This window comes from Scleropages formosus, chromosome 21 (genome assembly GCF_900964775.1).
Source record: "Scleropages formosus chromosome 21, fSclFor1.1, whole genome shotgun sequence".
In the NCBI taxonomy this organism is placed as follows: Eukaryota; Metazoa; Chordata; class Actinopteri; order Osteoglossiformes; family Osteoglossidae; genus Scleropages; species Scleropages formosus.
Window position 1 is genome coordinate 19,947,680 of NC_041826.1, and position 15,984 is coordinate 19,963,663.

The 15,984-nt window shown below is 48.8% G+C and overlaps 1 protein-coding gene across 1 annotated transcript; it reads right to left on the reverse strand.

The window, feature by feature from the left end:
- Window positions 1–216: 216 nt before the first annotated feature.
- rad52 (RAD52 homolog, DNA repair protein) lies at window positions 217–9,015 on the reverse strand. Its single transcript, XM_018729856.1, has 11 exons — window positions 8,992–9,015; window positions 3,560–3,661; window positions 3,339–3,432; window positions 2,769–2,836; window positions 1,917–2,035; window positions 1,731–1,806; window positions 1,377–1,597; window positions 978–1,168; window positions 788–880; window positions 402–638; window positions 217–278 (listed from the first exon to the last, which is right to left on the reverse strand). Exons 1-11 carry the CDS (start codon window positions 9,013–9,015, stop codon window positions 217–219), a joined length of 1,287 nt encoding a protein of 428 aa, XP_018585372.1.
- Window positions 9,016–15,984: the final 6,969 nt, after the last annotated feature.

Sequence of the window (15,984 nt, forward strand, 5' to 3'; positions counted from 1 at the left end):
CATTTTGTTGTCTAGCAACAATCACTAATCTAGCCTGGATTTACTTTTCACACATCAGAGCATGGTAATTATTAAAACAACCATTTATTAGTAATATATAACAATTTAACAAGGCATTTGAAACGTAAAACTTCAACGTTTTAAAAAAAAAACTACACTTTGGACATCATTGTTCTCTGGTGCTGAGGTGGAGATATCCATAACTGAAGTTCAGCACTATGTTTCCAGTCTGCGCTTCTTCAAGTACTGTCCTTGCCTGTGGGGACTCTGGGGGGCTCCTGTTTTGGGTTGGTGGGAGGAAAGATTAGTATAAGCTGAGCCTCATCTTTGTCTTCCCTTAAATAAGAGCAGGTTGTGTTACTCTTCACATTTATGCAAGCATGGGATTAAAAAAAAATTACCCGTCTGTGCACTGTTTGTGGAATGTTGCCCTTGTTGCTTGTAAGGTTGATCGATGGGGCCGTGGGAACCCTGGGCCCTGGCAGGAGGCCAAAGGGGTGCCGTTCGCTGTGGGGTTTTGCTGCGGGTCAGCATCTCATGGCTGGTGGGTGTGGAGGGGCAGGGTATTGTACCTTTGTGTGCGGGTGCATCCAGGAAATCTGCTCCTTCCAAGGTGAAGTTCCACAGCTCTGGATCATCTGGAAAAGTTTCACACGGATCATGACGGTCATTTCTCAAGCTTTGATCGGAATTCAAAAACTAGCACCGTGATGTACGGCTATTCTCCACATGGGGATGAAAGAAAAGCACTCGTAGGCCATGCATTCATATACAGCTCTTTATGTACCCGCCAGGCACTCCTCCACACTTGCACTTTGAGGCCCCACAGGTGTGCTGTGACTGAGGCGGTCCCCACAGGAGTCAGAGGAGCATGTGTTACCTGAGAAATGGAACATGTCTTCTAATTAATTTAACATTCATTTCTGAGCTGTACATGGCAGCCATCAGGGAGCACCATGCTTCGCTTGCGTCTTCACCTTTGGGCCTGCCCTTGCTGAGCACTGCTACATTCTCCTCCTCTGCCTGCTGCTGGACCTCCTGTCTTCTCCTGGCCTCCATTTCCTGGCGGAACTTCTGCTGCAGTTGCTGCTGTTTCAGTTTTCGCAGATGCTTGGAGTTGAGGCTCGCATCCAAAGAGCCAGAGACATCCACTGCAGACATCTCAGACCTACCCTCCATGCCCACCCAGCCCCAAGAGTGATTTGCTGTCATACTGTCACATTGGGGGCTGAATGTGTAACAGCTGAAGGAAGTAGCCCAAAGTGTTGCTAGTTCACATACAAATGGAAGAAATGCTGCTGTAGTGCTGAACACAGTATCAGGGAGTGTAACTATAAACAGCATCAGATGAGAAAGGCTGGTTCTTGTTAATGTACCTGGAGGTATTATTGTTCACGTTCTCATTCTCCAGCTGGGCTCCATCATTGGGCAGTGATGTTCTGGTAACACCATTGACTCCATGGGCCAGGGGCACAGAGATTATCGCCGCCTTGCCGACACACTCGTGGTCCTGTGCCAAGCTGCAGTACCTGGCCTTCTCCACTAGGGGTTCGCTGTCCGACCGCTTCGTTTGAGCCACATCCAGCGGGGGCGGGGGCTGCGTCACAAAAGCGGTTCCATTGTCAGTGGACTGTCCTCAAACTAACCTCACTTCTCTTACCTTCAATGTGTTTTAACACAAGGTACAGAAGCAGAGATGGATTTGGAACGGTACACCACTCTGGTTTCACCTGTTTGGGTATTTTGTTAATAGCCACAAGATATTCTTTATTCAGGATGCAGTTGCCCAGAGCATTTCCAAAGCACCTTGGGGGGGGAGGGAGAGAAATGCATGTAAATACACCAAGCAGGTTGTTATGAGTGTTCAGATCTTAGTAGCAAACATGGAATGTGTGTGTCTCATTGGAGGAGAGTACTTCAGAGCTCTCTTCAGTCCATCGGTGACTGCCTCCTTCCTGGCCTTCTCCAGGGACATGGCTTTGGACTTGAGGCCCTCGCTTATCCCATAGCCCACATCCTCATGGTACGAGCCATCCTGCAGGGGAGCAACAGAGCCTCAGACCTGCAGTCAACCTAGTGGCTGCCCTAAATAAAGCAGAGTGGAAAGTATTATAATGGTAACTTGAATATATATTTTTTAAAAAAATCTAACTTTCAAGTTTTTCAATTTGTCCTTGAGTTTGCAGCCTTTCCCAATGACTTTTGCATTTTCCTCCCAACCTTTTTAGAAACCTTAAATTCAGCTCACAGATGTTTGATTTAAAGTTAATAACTTCTGCCTGTGTTTCCCTCTGCAAAACTGAAGAGAGAGACCATGTGCTGAGAGACACTCTTTAGTGTTCCTAACAACAACACGAGGTCAGTGCTTTATTTATAGTAGCATTCATTATTTTCAAGGCAGTTTAGATGTTAATTCAGTAGCTTTATCCAGAAAACAGCCAGATTTACACCACTGGGGGACTTTGAGATTACAAAAATCCTAAAACGCAGGGTGTAAGCAACAGTGCTCCTGTGCAACTACCTGCTGAAAAAGTAAAATATCACTATATTGAGTACATATTTTCCACTTTTTTGCTACTGATGGAGAGATGGAGTATAATTACAGTAGACTAGACACCATATAATGGTGTGTGTGAGCTGTCTACATGCTCTCAGCCCATATTTGTTTGTACATTTTTTTCATTTTCTCCAAAGTCACTACATCTCCAAGAAGAATGCAAAAAGGATGGATTTTCATGAAGATTCTGGAGACAGAAGCCTGTTCTTACCTTCAACTGAACTTTGACAAATGCACTTACTCCAACGTAGAACTTTCCATTGATCAGGTCCACAAAATCTAGAAAAATCCACATTGTTTTCACAGTTTATGCACATGAGTAAGCAGGAGACCAAGTGAACAGCTGGATAGTGAGATGCAGTCTTGGTAACTCTAGTGGGGTGTCAGTGACATTTGCAATTAAGAGATGCTTTTCTCCAGTGAACTCTATGGAGTGTTACTAGCCCACACACCTTATTCACCAAAGTGACTTACACTGCTAGATACACTACTTACGGTGGGGCGCACACTCCCTGTGGCACTCGCACACTATGGGTGAACCCGAATAGCATGTCTGTGGAGTGTGGGAGGAAACCAGAGCACCCAGAGGAATCCCACACAGATTGAGCAGGGATCGAACCCACGCCCCCTCACACCACCCAGGCACCGTGAGACAGCAGTGCTACCTGCTGTGCCACCGTACCAGCCAGTGACTCTTGATACTCTGCCTAGTGAAGTGTCTGTGACTAGTGTGTCGGTGACCCCGACACACGCCCACCGCTGGCCCAGCTCTGAAGCTCACCCACTGTCTGCTGAGAGATGGAGTGGGACCAGCCGTTGTACCCAAACATCTCGTTTGCCAGGCTGATCACCTTGTGGCCCTCGATGTAACACACCTGCAGAACCCACACAAACTTTGTGACAAAGGTTCAAGTCCCTCACAGTTCGAGATGCTTTAACTAAGGACTTTTTCCATGACTTTTAGGGTGAAGCGGTGCGGAAGAATTTCATGCATCAGTTCACCTTCTGTCCGCCCCCCGCTGCTCGGGTACTGATGTACTCGGGTCCGAGGTTCCGCCGCAGCGCATCTTGTACCGCCCGGTATTCCTCCGCGGAGTACTGGAACTACAAAAGGGAAACGTCGCTCACTTTTCGCACGTTACCGTCTCCGTCTGTTCGGTGTTTCTGATCATGTCCTGTGACTGTGTGTTGCACCTTTCGCAGAATGGATTGAACAAAGCGTACGCTTTCTGCGGAGTGGAAAAACTGACGACGCGCCTTACGGACCCGTCCGAAACGCGGTGCGGCGGCCGGACCGTCTTCGTCGTGCATCTCGGCTTCGTCTGTAATGTAAACTCCAAACTAACGCGCCACGGCGCGGACTTGCGCTCTCCACACACAGTATCTACCTTCAGGCTTGGCAATTCATATCCAGCCTGACGTAACAAACGTCGAATTATTAGAAAAATCTAGAAAATTAAACCGTTTGCGTTTAAAATCGCTTGTATTAAAACACCGCAGGATTATGTATTTCCAACTTCCCGCCAGCTGTCAACAGTGGCTGACGGGAAGAAGGTCGAGTGCGCGTTAGCGTCTCAGGTCGGCCATCTTGGTAGAGGCAGAGAATCAGAAGTGACGACGGTCACACCTGCGCCAGGAGTATAATGTTTGTTCGCAGTAAATCAAAGTGAGAAAGTTCAGTCGTTCCGCATAATTTCCATGCGCAGAAATTGTTTGCCGATAGCATCTTCAGCCCGTAGATCCAAACCCCCCCCCAAAAAACAGAAGATTTTAGCTTACATTTTGGCCACACGATGGCACAGAACTCCAGTCATCCTGATCCTTCTTTTAGTTTTCAAGTTTTTCCCATTTTTCCCCAGTTCACCCCCAGATCGATTATTTTCACCCTTTGGGCTATAAAAATATGTTTTACACTTTCTCCAACTCGTACATTCCTGCTAGCTGGGACAAAAAATTAATTCTAATCTTGCCTTTTTAAAAAAAAAAAAAAAAATTGAAACGATTTAGAGACTTAAATTTTCATTTCTGCATTTTCAGAAAAATAACCCGCTGAATTTATTGATGTGTCGTGATTTAGTTTAATTTTCGCGCTCAAGATAGAAAAATGAGAGGAAAAGAGAGAAACTTCTAGTCCTCCTCCTTGCACTGCTCCTCCAGAGGTCGTTCGTTCGTTCTGCTTTTCCACTGACGTGTACATGGATGTTTAAAGGTTTTTTTTTTTACTCGTGCTTTGTTACTTTCTCGTCGTTTACCATGTAATATGTAGGTTGCTTAAATCTTTTTCTTATTTATGACGAAAACCCACGTTGTGGGCTGACAGAAGGTCTCCTGGGGTCAATGAGCAGTTGTGTGGCCGTGCGCTAGAGGGCGCTGTGACGCAACCTGCAGGAGGCTCGTTGAGCCATCATGTGTTCTTATTTATGTTCACTGTCCGGAAGGAATCCGACTGCTGCCTTCAGCATGTTTCATGGGTTACCATGGATCTATGTGGAAATATTGCCCATGGGCCGTGCAAAAGGAAGGAAGCAAATAAAGAATAATATTTTGCAGCATGTCTGTTCGCTGCTGATAGGAGCCGCGGAGGAAGGTTGTGCGGCTCGCTTGCTTCTCTACTTCGAGAACGTCTTAGACGCGACTTCGGTCCCAGATTAAATCCCCAGAGAAGAAACGGCGATCTAGCGCTTGCCTGGACGTGTGGGGCAAGAGGGACTCGCAAAATCGTCAGCGAGCTCTTTTTACCTTGGTGAGAAAGAAGTGTCCCGAGGCCGCTGGACCGGGGGCCCCAAAAAGAACTCGGCCTTCCGCCACTGCAGGAACAGACTAACCCTAAGGGTCAACCGGTCTCTCCTGACGTGCGCTCCACGGGCGTCTCGTCCCTCTGAAATATCACGCACGTTCATTCACCGTGCAGGTGCTCGTGTTCAGTTTCTGGCTTTGAACAGACTTGGAGTAAAAGGGCTTCCAGCCTCAGAGGAATAACCGTCAATGAAAAGGTGTTGGGGGGGGGGGTTGGTGGACCCCAACGTTGACATCTGCGTTGTGTTGAGATCATCCATGGTGCCGTGGAGAGAGCGAGTGTTTTTGAGATGTTTATGATTTAAAAATGAATGTCATTATAACTTAATAATTTAACTTTATCATAACCGTCCCTTTTTAGATATGTTTGTTTTTGGCAGATGCTTTTCTGAAGAGCCGAGTTCTCGGAGCTGTAGGTGAATTTCACACAAAAGACGCTGACGCCTCACTGCAGGCCGCTGTTCTGTGTCTGTGACAAAACTCTTACACACACGCACACTACGACTGTATCTGGATGGACAGTTTGATTTATTGTGTTTAACTTCATTTGGGAAAACACTTGAAGCAGATCATAATTCTGTCAAAAGGATAAAAAAGGTTGAACCTACCGGTACTTCCTCTTAATGTGCCCAAGTCTTTTACACCCTGAACGCCTCTGAAGCTGCAAACTTTTGGTATTAACATTTTAATAACCTCCTAGGGGAGTGCGGTGGCACAGCGGGTTGGACCGGGTCCTGCTCTCCGGTGGGTCTGGGGTTCGAGTCCCGCTTGGAGTGCCTTGCGATGGACTGGCGTCCCATCCTGGGTGTGTGTCCCCTCCCCCTCCAGCCTTATGCCCTGTGTTGCTGGGTTAGGCTCTGGCTCTCCGCGACCCCACATGGGGCAAGCGGCATCGGACGATGCGTGATAACCTCTTTGCCGGGCCACATGTTGATGCCCTCTGAACGAAAAGCAACATCCTTTTTCTAAAAATTTTCTACACAATACCGACAGTCAAAAAATATTTATCATCTTATATAATATAACATATGCACTATATGTACCAGTTTGCTCCTGGTCGCTCTCACCACAGTGCAGCCCAGGGAGGAGCTGTACCCAGGTGCACAGCCGTTCAGCCAAGTCGGGTTGAGTCAGAACATAATGACCTTTGTAATGTTAGGAACGTTTTTCTTTAAATAGCATCGTAACACTAAAATAAGCGAAAACATCGAGATATCTCGACCGTTTTGGTGCTTTTGCGTTTTTGCTGTGGCGATGTAAAGGTCAGGTTTTCTTGGCCCATGGTTAGTGTATGAAATAGTTTGTGTAAAAGGTCACTTGCGCTCCTTGCGCCTCGAGCCCTTCGAAAGATCAGTTTCGTGCATTTCCCAGGACATGCTTAACGTTGTGCTGAACGCTGTGTTCGCTTCAGCTGGTAGTGGAGTAGACCCAAAGGTTGCAGGTTTGAATCCTACCTCCAGCTGTAGTACCCTCGAGCAAGGTTCTTTCCCTGCATCTCTCCATTAAAATTACGCAGCTGTATAAATAGGTAGATAATTATACGTTGATTTGGAGAAAAGCGTCAGCTCAATAACTAAATGTAAATACACGTACACCGGGTTCTTAGCTTATGAACACGACTGGGATCGTAAGTGTTTTTTTAACTGGATTTGCATTAAAATCCAAAGTCGCTTCTGTCTGTGTTTCACAGTCAAAAATATCTTAACAATACAGATATCCCTCCATTTATTCACAGGATTGGTTCTGTGAAACCCTCAGATAAAATTGTAAGAAATAATTTGAAAAATCGCTGTAAGACGTTTATTTATCTAGCCCGTTTTCATCAACCACTTGTCCAACGCGGGGCTGCGGTGGTCCGGAGTCTACCCTGGAAACACCCTGGAGAGGATGTCAGGCTGTCACGGGACTTTTTGTATTATCTTTTATTACCTCAAAACAACATTAAAATTGTCTGTCTAAACCTCCTACTCATTTCATCACTTAAACACGTGTAACATTTGTCAGCATCTCGCCAGACACACACACACACACATCTTCAGAACCGCTTGTCCCTTACGGGGTCACGGGGAACCGGAGCCTACCCGGCAACACAGGGCGTAAGGCCGGAGGGGGAAGGGGACGCACCCAGGACGGGACGCCAGTCCGTCACAAGGCACCCCAAGCGGGACTCGAACCCCAGACCCACCGGAGAGTAGGACTGCAGTCCAACCCACTGCGCCACCGCACCCCCCTCTCGCCGGACACTTTTCTCCAAAGCGACTTCTAAAGAACTCTATGTAGTGTTATGAGCCCACACACCTTATTCACCGCGGTGACTTACACTGCTAGATACACTACTCACACTGGGTCACTCATCCATACATCAGTGGAACTCACACACTATGGAGGAACCTGAACAGCATGTCTTCAGAGTGTGGGAGGAAACCAGAGCACCCAAAGACTTACACTGCTAGATACACTACTTACACTGGGTCACTCATCCATACATCAGTGGAACACACACACACTCCCTCTGTGTCACACACACACACTATGGAGGAACCTGAACAGCATGTCTTTAGAGTGTGGGAGGAAACCAGAGCACCCAAAGACTTACACTGCTAGATACACTACTTACACTGGGTCACTCATCCATACATCAGTGCAACACACTCTCTCTGTCACTCACACTAAATCTTATTGGTTGTTGGACACACACTACAGGCTACAAGTTGGAAGTGACCATCAATACAGCAATATTAATAAAGTAAAAAAAAAAAAAAAAATTCCCCGGAAATGTTAATTTCTTCGGAAAGGTGGCTTCAAATGGACTGGTGTGCAGGGTATGTACGGTATACACCTGTTTTCTTTGAGCGCAACCTCAACAGCGTAAGACGCCGTGGCAGGGAGGCTGGTGGCACTGTGTGTCTGGAGGTGCGACCCACAGAGCCACGAGCTCCACACGCTCACACAGGACCGGACAGGAGAGGAGCGCTCTCTGCGCCGCCTGCCGTCCCCGGGCACGGGCCTGCCTGAGCCTGCCGCCCCTGAGCTCTCGGTGGTGCATGCTGGGAAACATGGTTCAGGTCTCTGCGGCAGATAGTTTGTCGTGTCAAGTCCCTTAAAACCAAACGCAGTAACGCAGTAACCCGAAAACAGTCCTCCGCTACCTGTCCTGCTTCGGGTTTACCGGGTTACCGTCTTTTCTCTGTGTTGCCGTGATGATTATAACTGTTACTTTTAGTGCAAAGCCTGACCCCCCCCCTCCCCCGTTCGTGTTTGTGCTGCCGTGTGTCACCCTGTCATTTCCTCATCCGCTATTATCATGAATTCTTCCCTGACTTTGCACGTTCATCGTTCGCCGGACGCTCTGCTCCTGAACAGATCCCAGCATCGCCAAGTCCTGCTCGCCTCCCGAATGGGAAGAGACATGTCGTCCCGTCTCCTTCGGTGAATTCACTCCGCTGCACCGTTCGCTCTTGAGGGGGATGGTGAAGCCCACTCTTGCGCTCAATCGACTTGCCATTTATTGTAAGCTGTCGCCGATCTGCGATGCCGCTTGGCGATGCTGCTGTGACCTTCGATACCGACCGTTCGCCTCACGTCTCCGGTAAAAATAAACGTGTGTCCAGGCTCTGCTCCGATTCTGCCGCTCTCACCTTTCTCTCCGCCTGGGGCGACATCTGCTCAAGTAGCAGAACCTACAGCTGTTGCCATGTTCTCCGTCATCTTTCTCTCATCCAAGACAATGTTTGTATTTATAACTTTAGAGGCTATTTGATTCCAAAATTCTGTATTGTTTTTTCTTCAGTAAGTGGAATGCAGCCTTATTATAGTCCTGGGACCCGAGCAGGTCGCACCAGAGCCAGGCTGGGTCACTTTACGGGAAAACAGCTGTTCAACACCGGTCGGCGCACGGCTGGATTAGATAGCGGGTGGGAGGCAGGTGCTTCTGTCATTTACAGAGGCTTCCTCGCCGTCGGCCTGCCTGTCCCGCTCCCCCCACAGCACTGCGAGGTACGCACTTCATAACCAGCTAGACGTCTGGGTGGTGAAGCTCGGGGCAGCGGGTGGCACTGCGGTTAGAGCTGTAGCCTTGCAATTTTAAGATCCGGCTTTGACTCCCTGCCGAACGGCTCCGGTGAAAATTAGTCAGCTATATAAATGGGTAAATTATTGTAAGTAGCTGCTTTAACCTTAGCATTAGAAGTTCTCCTGGGCAAAGGGATGAGCTAAGTAACGCGTAGTAATGATAAAACTGCTTCTGTCTGCTTGTAAAGCCGCCTGGTCCCCTAAACGCTTTTCTCAGCCGCTGCCGTTCGAGCTCGTAGCGCTTGAAAGGGGATCTCCTCAGCAATGGATGCGAGGAAATGCCCTCCCCGAGCGCCGCCGCGCTGAGCACACACACTGCATCGGAACAAAGGCTCCATTGAGAGAGCGGTGCTGGGAGGGGGTCCAGATACCTCCTTGCCAGTCATCCTGAGGCCCAGCCTCGCGAAACTATGCAAATTGGCTGAGCTCCTTACAGTACGGGCGATTCGCTCCTGCTGCCGGTGCCGGTGCTTCGGGAAAGTGCACTCGTAGGGTAAGAATTTAAGCGAATGGCCGTGGGGATCCTGCCGCCGCGAAGCCCTCCGATGTTCAGCGCACCTTCTCCGCCGCACGTTTCGTCCGGGGAAGCCGTGCGCGAGGGCGCGTTGACCCAGGGCTTTTGCGATCGCCTCCCTTATTAATTCATAGCACAAACATGGGCAAGGACGGCGGGGTGGCAAAGCCTTGATTTCTGAGCGGTCGGCTACGCGCCGTCTGGCCTCTCAGTTTTGTAAACAGAGGGATGAGTCCGGGCAGACACAGCAAAGCATGCGCAGTATAACAGTGCTAACTCATCGCCCCCCCTCCACCCAGGGCTGAAATTTCTAGACTCCACCGGCTTAATCATTGTCAGAAATTGCCTTTCCTGTGCCGACTCTCTGCACTGACCGCTGACCGTGGAATGTCCCTTCCGGCTCTGTGTGTGTGTGTGTGTGTGTGTGTGTGTGTGTTTGTTTAAAACTCCATGTGTCACTGCTGAGAGCTGCGTTCACCTACGTTCTTCGGTTATGCTTTTACATTCCTGGATGCTTGGATCCGGAACGGCTTACTGTTTCCTTCCATTTCATGGAATGGCATAATATACCAAAGTAATTCAGGTCACGTACCCCATCCACATCCTACTGCACTGTGCCTGCTCAAGCCCCCCCCCACCCCACGAGGAGCCGGGCTGCTCGCTCTGCGGTGCGGTGGCCAACTGGAAGGCGCTCAAAGGACTGGCCGCCACAGACATTTTCCGGGTTCCAGGAAGGGCCACATGGCGATCACCAGGTCAGCTGAGTCCTTAAGTGACCCTCAGCACCGACCTCGCATCCTTCATGCGAGAGCTTTGAGACGAACTGATTCATCGCTCGGCGAGGGCCTTCTCCGCGTACGAAAGCGAGAGCGAGAGCGAGACTGGGGCTGCCGTGCCAGAGCATTGTGTCTGTCCCAGAGGGATCGATGGCAGCCCGCAAGGTGTACAATAGCCCCCATCGAAGGGACTCGGACAGCCTCGCTCTCTCCATCCTCTCCATCTCTGCTGATTCCATCGGCTCTGGTACGGGAGCCCCCTGTGTGTGACAGCGTGTGACCACGAGATGACAGCCCCTGCAGTTCTCTAAGATCGGTCGTCCGATTGAACCCAAGCACGCCGTTGCAGCTTTCACACCGCATACATGGATAATATCATAATGTCATTTACAGCTTCTAGTGTCTTTGGGGGAGGAGGAAGGGCGGTTGGGTGGGGCGAGTGGCGGCATACCTTCTCCATATTTGCTAGGAAAGCAACGGGTGCCGTGCAACCTGGAGGAACTGCACTTTGGGTCATGCGTGGCATTTTCTCCGCGACTGGATGCCCTTCCGTCACGTTTCCGTAGGGCCGAGACACCTTTTGATAAAACGCCACACGATAGCGGCCAGCTGGGTTGATTCTTTCTGCAGCTGGGTTGCAATGACCTTAACTCCTATGCGAGCAGCTCTCCGATCCTGTCGCGCACGTACCCTGGGACCTGCGTGTGGGCAGAGCGCTCCCTCTGCCTTGCTGTCTGCGGCGGTCAGAACGACGACGTCTTGAGGCGGACATCGAAGATGCTGCGTCTGCTGCGAAGGGGACTGGAGGGAGGGGTGTGTCTCGGCATTTTAATGAGCTGAAGGGAGGAGGTCGGCGGCAAGCGGGCCGTGCAGCGTCCAGCGCTCACAGGGGCTAATCCCTAAATCGCAGGGGGCTGGTGGGTAGGTGACACTCTTAAATGTAGCCCCTCCCCTTCGTTCCCCCCACGCCCTTCTCTACCGGGTAAAGTCCTGTGTGATTCCTCTTCCCTATACTACGGTTCCTTCAGCGCTCTCGCCGCTCCGACCCCCAGCAGGACATCCTGGTCTTCCGCTGCCTGTCCGCCAGAACCAGCCTGGACACTCAAAACCAACTGGCAACACCTGCTTCCCTGGTGACGGAGCACAGCCGATCTTCTGGGCTTCAGGGAACCGAAGAGCCTTCAGACATTTCTCTAAGCTGCAGTCGACCTTGAATCACTGAGTGAAATTCTGTACCTGCTTGTGCAGTAAGTACATTTACATTTACATTTACTCATTTAGCAGACGCTTTTCTCCAAAGTGACATCCATCTCATTGAAAATGCAATTTGCGCGTTACATTAGGAGAAAGAGACATAGCTGATGTGTGACTCTTAAGTACAGTTTGTTTGTTTCCTTCACCATATGCACCAACGTTCCTAGTAGTTTTTTTTTTTTGAGATACATATAAACATTTATGTTGCATTGCAGGAGTGGCTCTGTAAAGGATTGATCCGAGCATGACCATGAACACGTATACCTTACATGATCTTAAGAGATGATGGGCGAAGTGGGTTCGGTGGAGATGAGTTTTCGGGCGCTTTTTAAATGTGGACAAAGTTTCAGCAGTTCTGAGGGACAGAGGGAGGTCATTCCACCACAACGGAGCCAGAACCGAGAACCTTCGTGCTTCACCTTTCGTGCGCGGGACCACCAAGCGGGCAGAAGTAGAAGAGCGAAGCGGTCTGGTTGGGGTGTAGCGGTTGATCGAGTCTTGTAAAAAGCTGGGAGCAGCTCTGTTGATGCATTTGTAGGTCATAACCAGGGTCTTAAATTTGATCCGGGAAGCTGTGGGAAGCAGTGCAGAGAAACGAGTAGAGGAGATACATGGGAACGCTTCGGCAAGTCAAGCACAACTCGGCCACCAGCGTTCTGTATCAGCTCTGGAGGTTTGATGGCAGTAGCAGGGAGGCCACACAAGAGAGAGTTGCAGTAGTCCAGACGGGATGTCATCATGGTCTGGGCAAGTAGTTGGGCAGAGTCAGTTATGAGGTAAGAGTAAATACACCGTGTTTCCTCTTCCTCTCTGTTCATCTGCTGAGATGCCCTAATGTGGGGAAACTTGGGTTTGAGGTTCTTTCCCTGAACTGACTTCTGTGAAGCCTTCGCAAGCTCATTTTGTCATGTTCCACCTTTCATGAACCCCAGACTCCCCAAACTGACGAGAACGAGGAACGGCTGCAGATTTAGCATAGAGGCATGAAAGAACTGCTCCTGAAATTGCTGAACAGTCCTAACCCAAGTCTTTCTCAGCTTGGGAAACATTAAACCTGAGCCAATCCCAGAACTCCAGTATATTGTTTGGGATCAGGGGACAAATGCAGAGTATTAAACGCTGCTGGAGTGGCTTCTTCGAGTCATTTCCATAGGCTGCCGTGTTCAAGTGCTCCGGCGTTCAGGCATGGAGGTAGCAACAGAACACCCAGATTTGGGCCCATTCTGAGGAAGCCTTCAGGAAGTGTCTGAGGGAACTTCCCCACGCCGTCATTGTTGCATAAATAGGAAAGACACTGGAGCCACATGCAGGTGGGCACAATGTGTGGTTTTCTTCTGGTGCTCCTCTGATTGTTCAAACGGAAAGAACTGGCTGCAGCCTGGACCCGGAGCTCGGGAAACATCATGAATGCGGTAGAGCCGTGGGCAGTATCGGTAGCCCGTAGTCTTGCTTTTGTGATGGAACATATTTTATGAACCATATTTAAAAACAGTGTGGTTTTCTCGGTTTGAGCTATTGTAACAAACATCTACAGGGGATCCGCGATTTACGATGGTTCGACGACGACGATTTTTTGACTTTATGACGGTGAGATGGCGATAGACATTCATTAGAAACCGTACTTCGAATTTTGATTTTTTTCCCGAGCAAGCCATATGCGGTGCGACACTCTCTCGCGATGCTGGGCAGCAGCAGCGATCTGCCAGTTCCCCCAGTTTGTCATGCGGAGGTGTGTATTAGGTGTATTAAACGCATTTTCCATTTACAATATTGTAACGACCCGCGTTACTGGTTCAGTGTAAATAGTTTCATTATGGGAAATGATGTTAAATACGTGTGTAACCACTGGGGGCGCTTAGGGGGGAAATGATGGGGTGACCGTGTCTCCCAGTGTGTTAGACAGAGCCTGGGGGCGCTAGGCAGGCTGGGAAGGCTGGCTGTAAGCGTAGGTCCTGGAGGAAGCAGGGTCCTCGGACCGAGGGCATCATTTCCCTTGCGCCGGTGTTCGAATAAAGCGTCCGTAATGAACGTTGCCTCCGCGTCCTTTTTCGCTCCCTCCAAGCCGCAGCGCCGAGCGCCGCAATATTTTCGACTTATGATGGGTTTTGCGGAATGTAACCCCGTTGTAAATCGGGGACCATCTGTATACACCTTAGCCTGTGCGCGTGTGTACTTTTACACATGGATATATGTACACCCGCTGATGTGTGTTTAGTCGCACCTTTGTATTCGCAATGTGCCCTTTTCCCTCTGTTAAAGCTCCCACGATTTCTGCCTCCACGCTCCCAGTGGAATTCCGAGAGTGACGCTCCGTTGCATTAACGAACGTCCTGCTCTTCCCGAAGGATGAATACACTCCAGACGATCCTAGCAGCAGGCCTCGAGAAGCAAGAGATGGGGCACTTTCGTATCATTTCTAAGCAAAAGAGAAACAGATTTGTTTTATGTGGGGGATTCGGCTTGGACGCTTTTGGGCTGGATTCAGTTTCTGCTTTGTCAGTTTTTTTTTTTTTTTTTGTTATCTTCCGTTTAATTTGTAAAACTCCTGTTATTTTCTTTTAAACTCCTGTCAATTTTCACTGAATGAATCACTGAAGCTGAGAGGGAGATTTCCCCATTAAAAGCTGAAGAAGTTGGATTCTTTGAAGTCTAAAGTGTCTGTTAATGATTAGTGAAGATTTATAAGGATAAACCATGCCTACTTGGACGGCAGGGAGGATGACTAAGCACCGCACCTCCGCTACGTCCTCATGAATATGGATGAGGGGTGGCACCATTCAGTGTTACTTAAAAGCCCTGGGTATAAAAAATGGGAAAATAGGTTATGCTTTCATGCGAAGTATATGAAGCAAGTGACTGCTGTGCACTGCTTGTCTGAGCTGCAGCTTTTGGCAATAAATGGGAGTGAGCAACTCATTGACAATTTTATGTTTATCATGTGTGAACCAACTCACCTTACTTTGTGTGTTTACATGTCTAATTGGGGTTTCACGAGCCTTCTTTGAACTGCAACCGTGGTGGTTAAGGGCCCACTAATACTCAAGTTCTACCATTGAACAGGGCACTTATACTGCAGTGTGTGTGTGTGTGTGTGTTCATGTCCATCCTCATTTAGCTTATCTGTTCGTTCAAAGCAACTTACAATGATTTACCCATTTATAGAGCTGGGTTTTTACTGGAGCGGTTTTAAAATAAGTACCTTCCTCAAGGGCACTACAGTAGGAGGTGGGATTTGAACCTGTGACCTTGAAATTCCAGCTAACTACTATGTTACCTGTTGCCCCCAGGTGTGACTCAACATTTATTCATTGAGCTGATGCTTTTCTCAAACACAACATTATTTACAGACAACATTATTTAAAAAATTTATGATTATTTACCAACTTCTATTGCTGGATAATTCTACTGGAGCAATTTAAAGTACCTTCCTCAAGGGTATCACAGACAGAGGTGGGGTTTAAACCCGCAACCTATAGGTCTCTAAAGGCAGCAGCTCGAATCACCACACTACCAGCCACAAACTAAAAGAAACTGATTCATGCAGCAGGAAGGTTTTCTGTTACACTGTAACTTTCATATATTTCATCACTCAGTCACCAAGAAGCTGAAATCATGGCAAGGCCACACACACACACACACACACACACACACACACACACACACACACACACACACACACACACACACACACACACCCACCCCATCCTGGTAATGCAGTGAGGGCCAGCAGAAACACTGATCTGCAACTTGAGCTTCGCTGGCATTCGAGGCTGTAAATCAGTTCACCTTTGTGAATGTTTGCCCATGTTTTATTGCATCTTGTTCTCTGCCACTGCATTGTTCCTCTTTTGTTAGATGCAGCGGATACTGGAAGTCAGACTTTGTTGCAGGGGTGTGTGTGTGTGTGCGTGCCACCGCTGTGGTGAACGCATTGTTTTTTATTACAAGGAGTGCAAAGTACATGTTAATCTCTGTGTTGTTCTTGCTACATAACATAGTGTGTTTGTACTTCACTT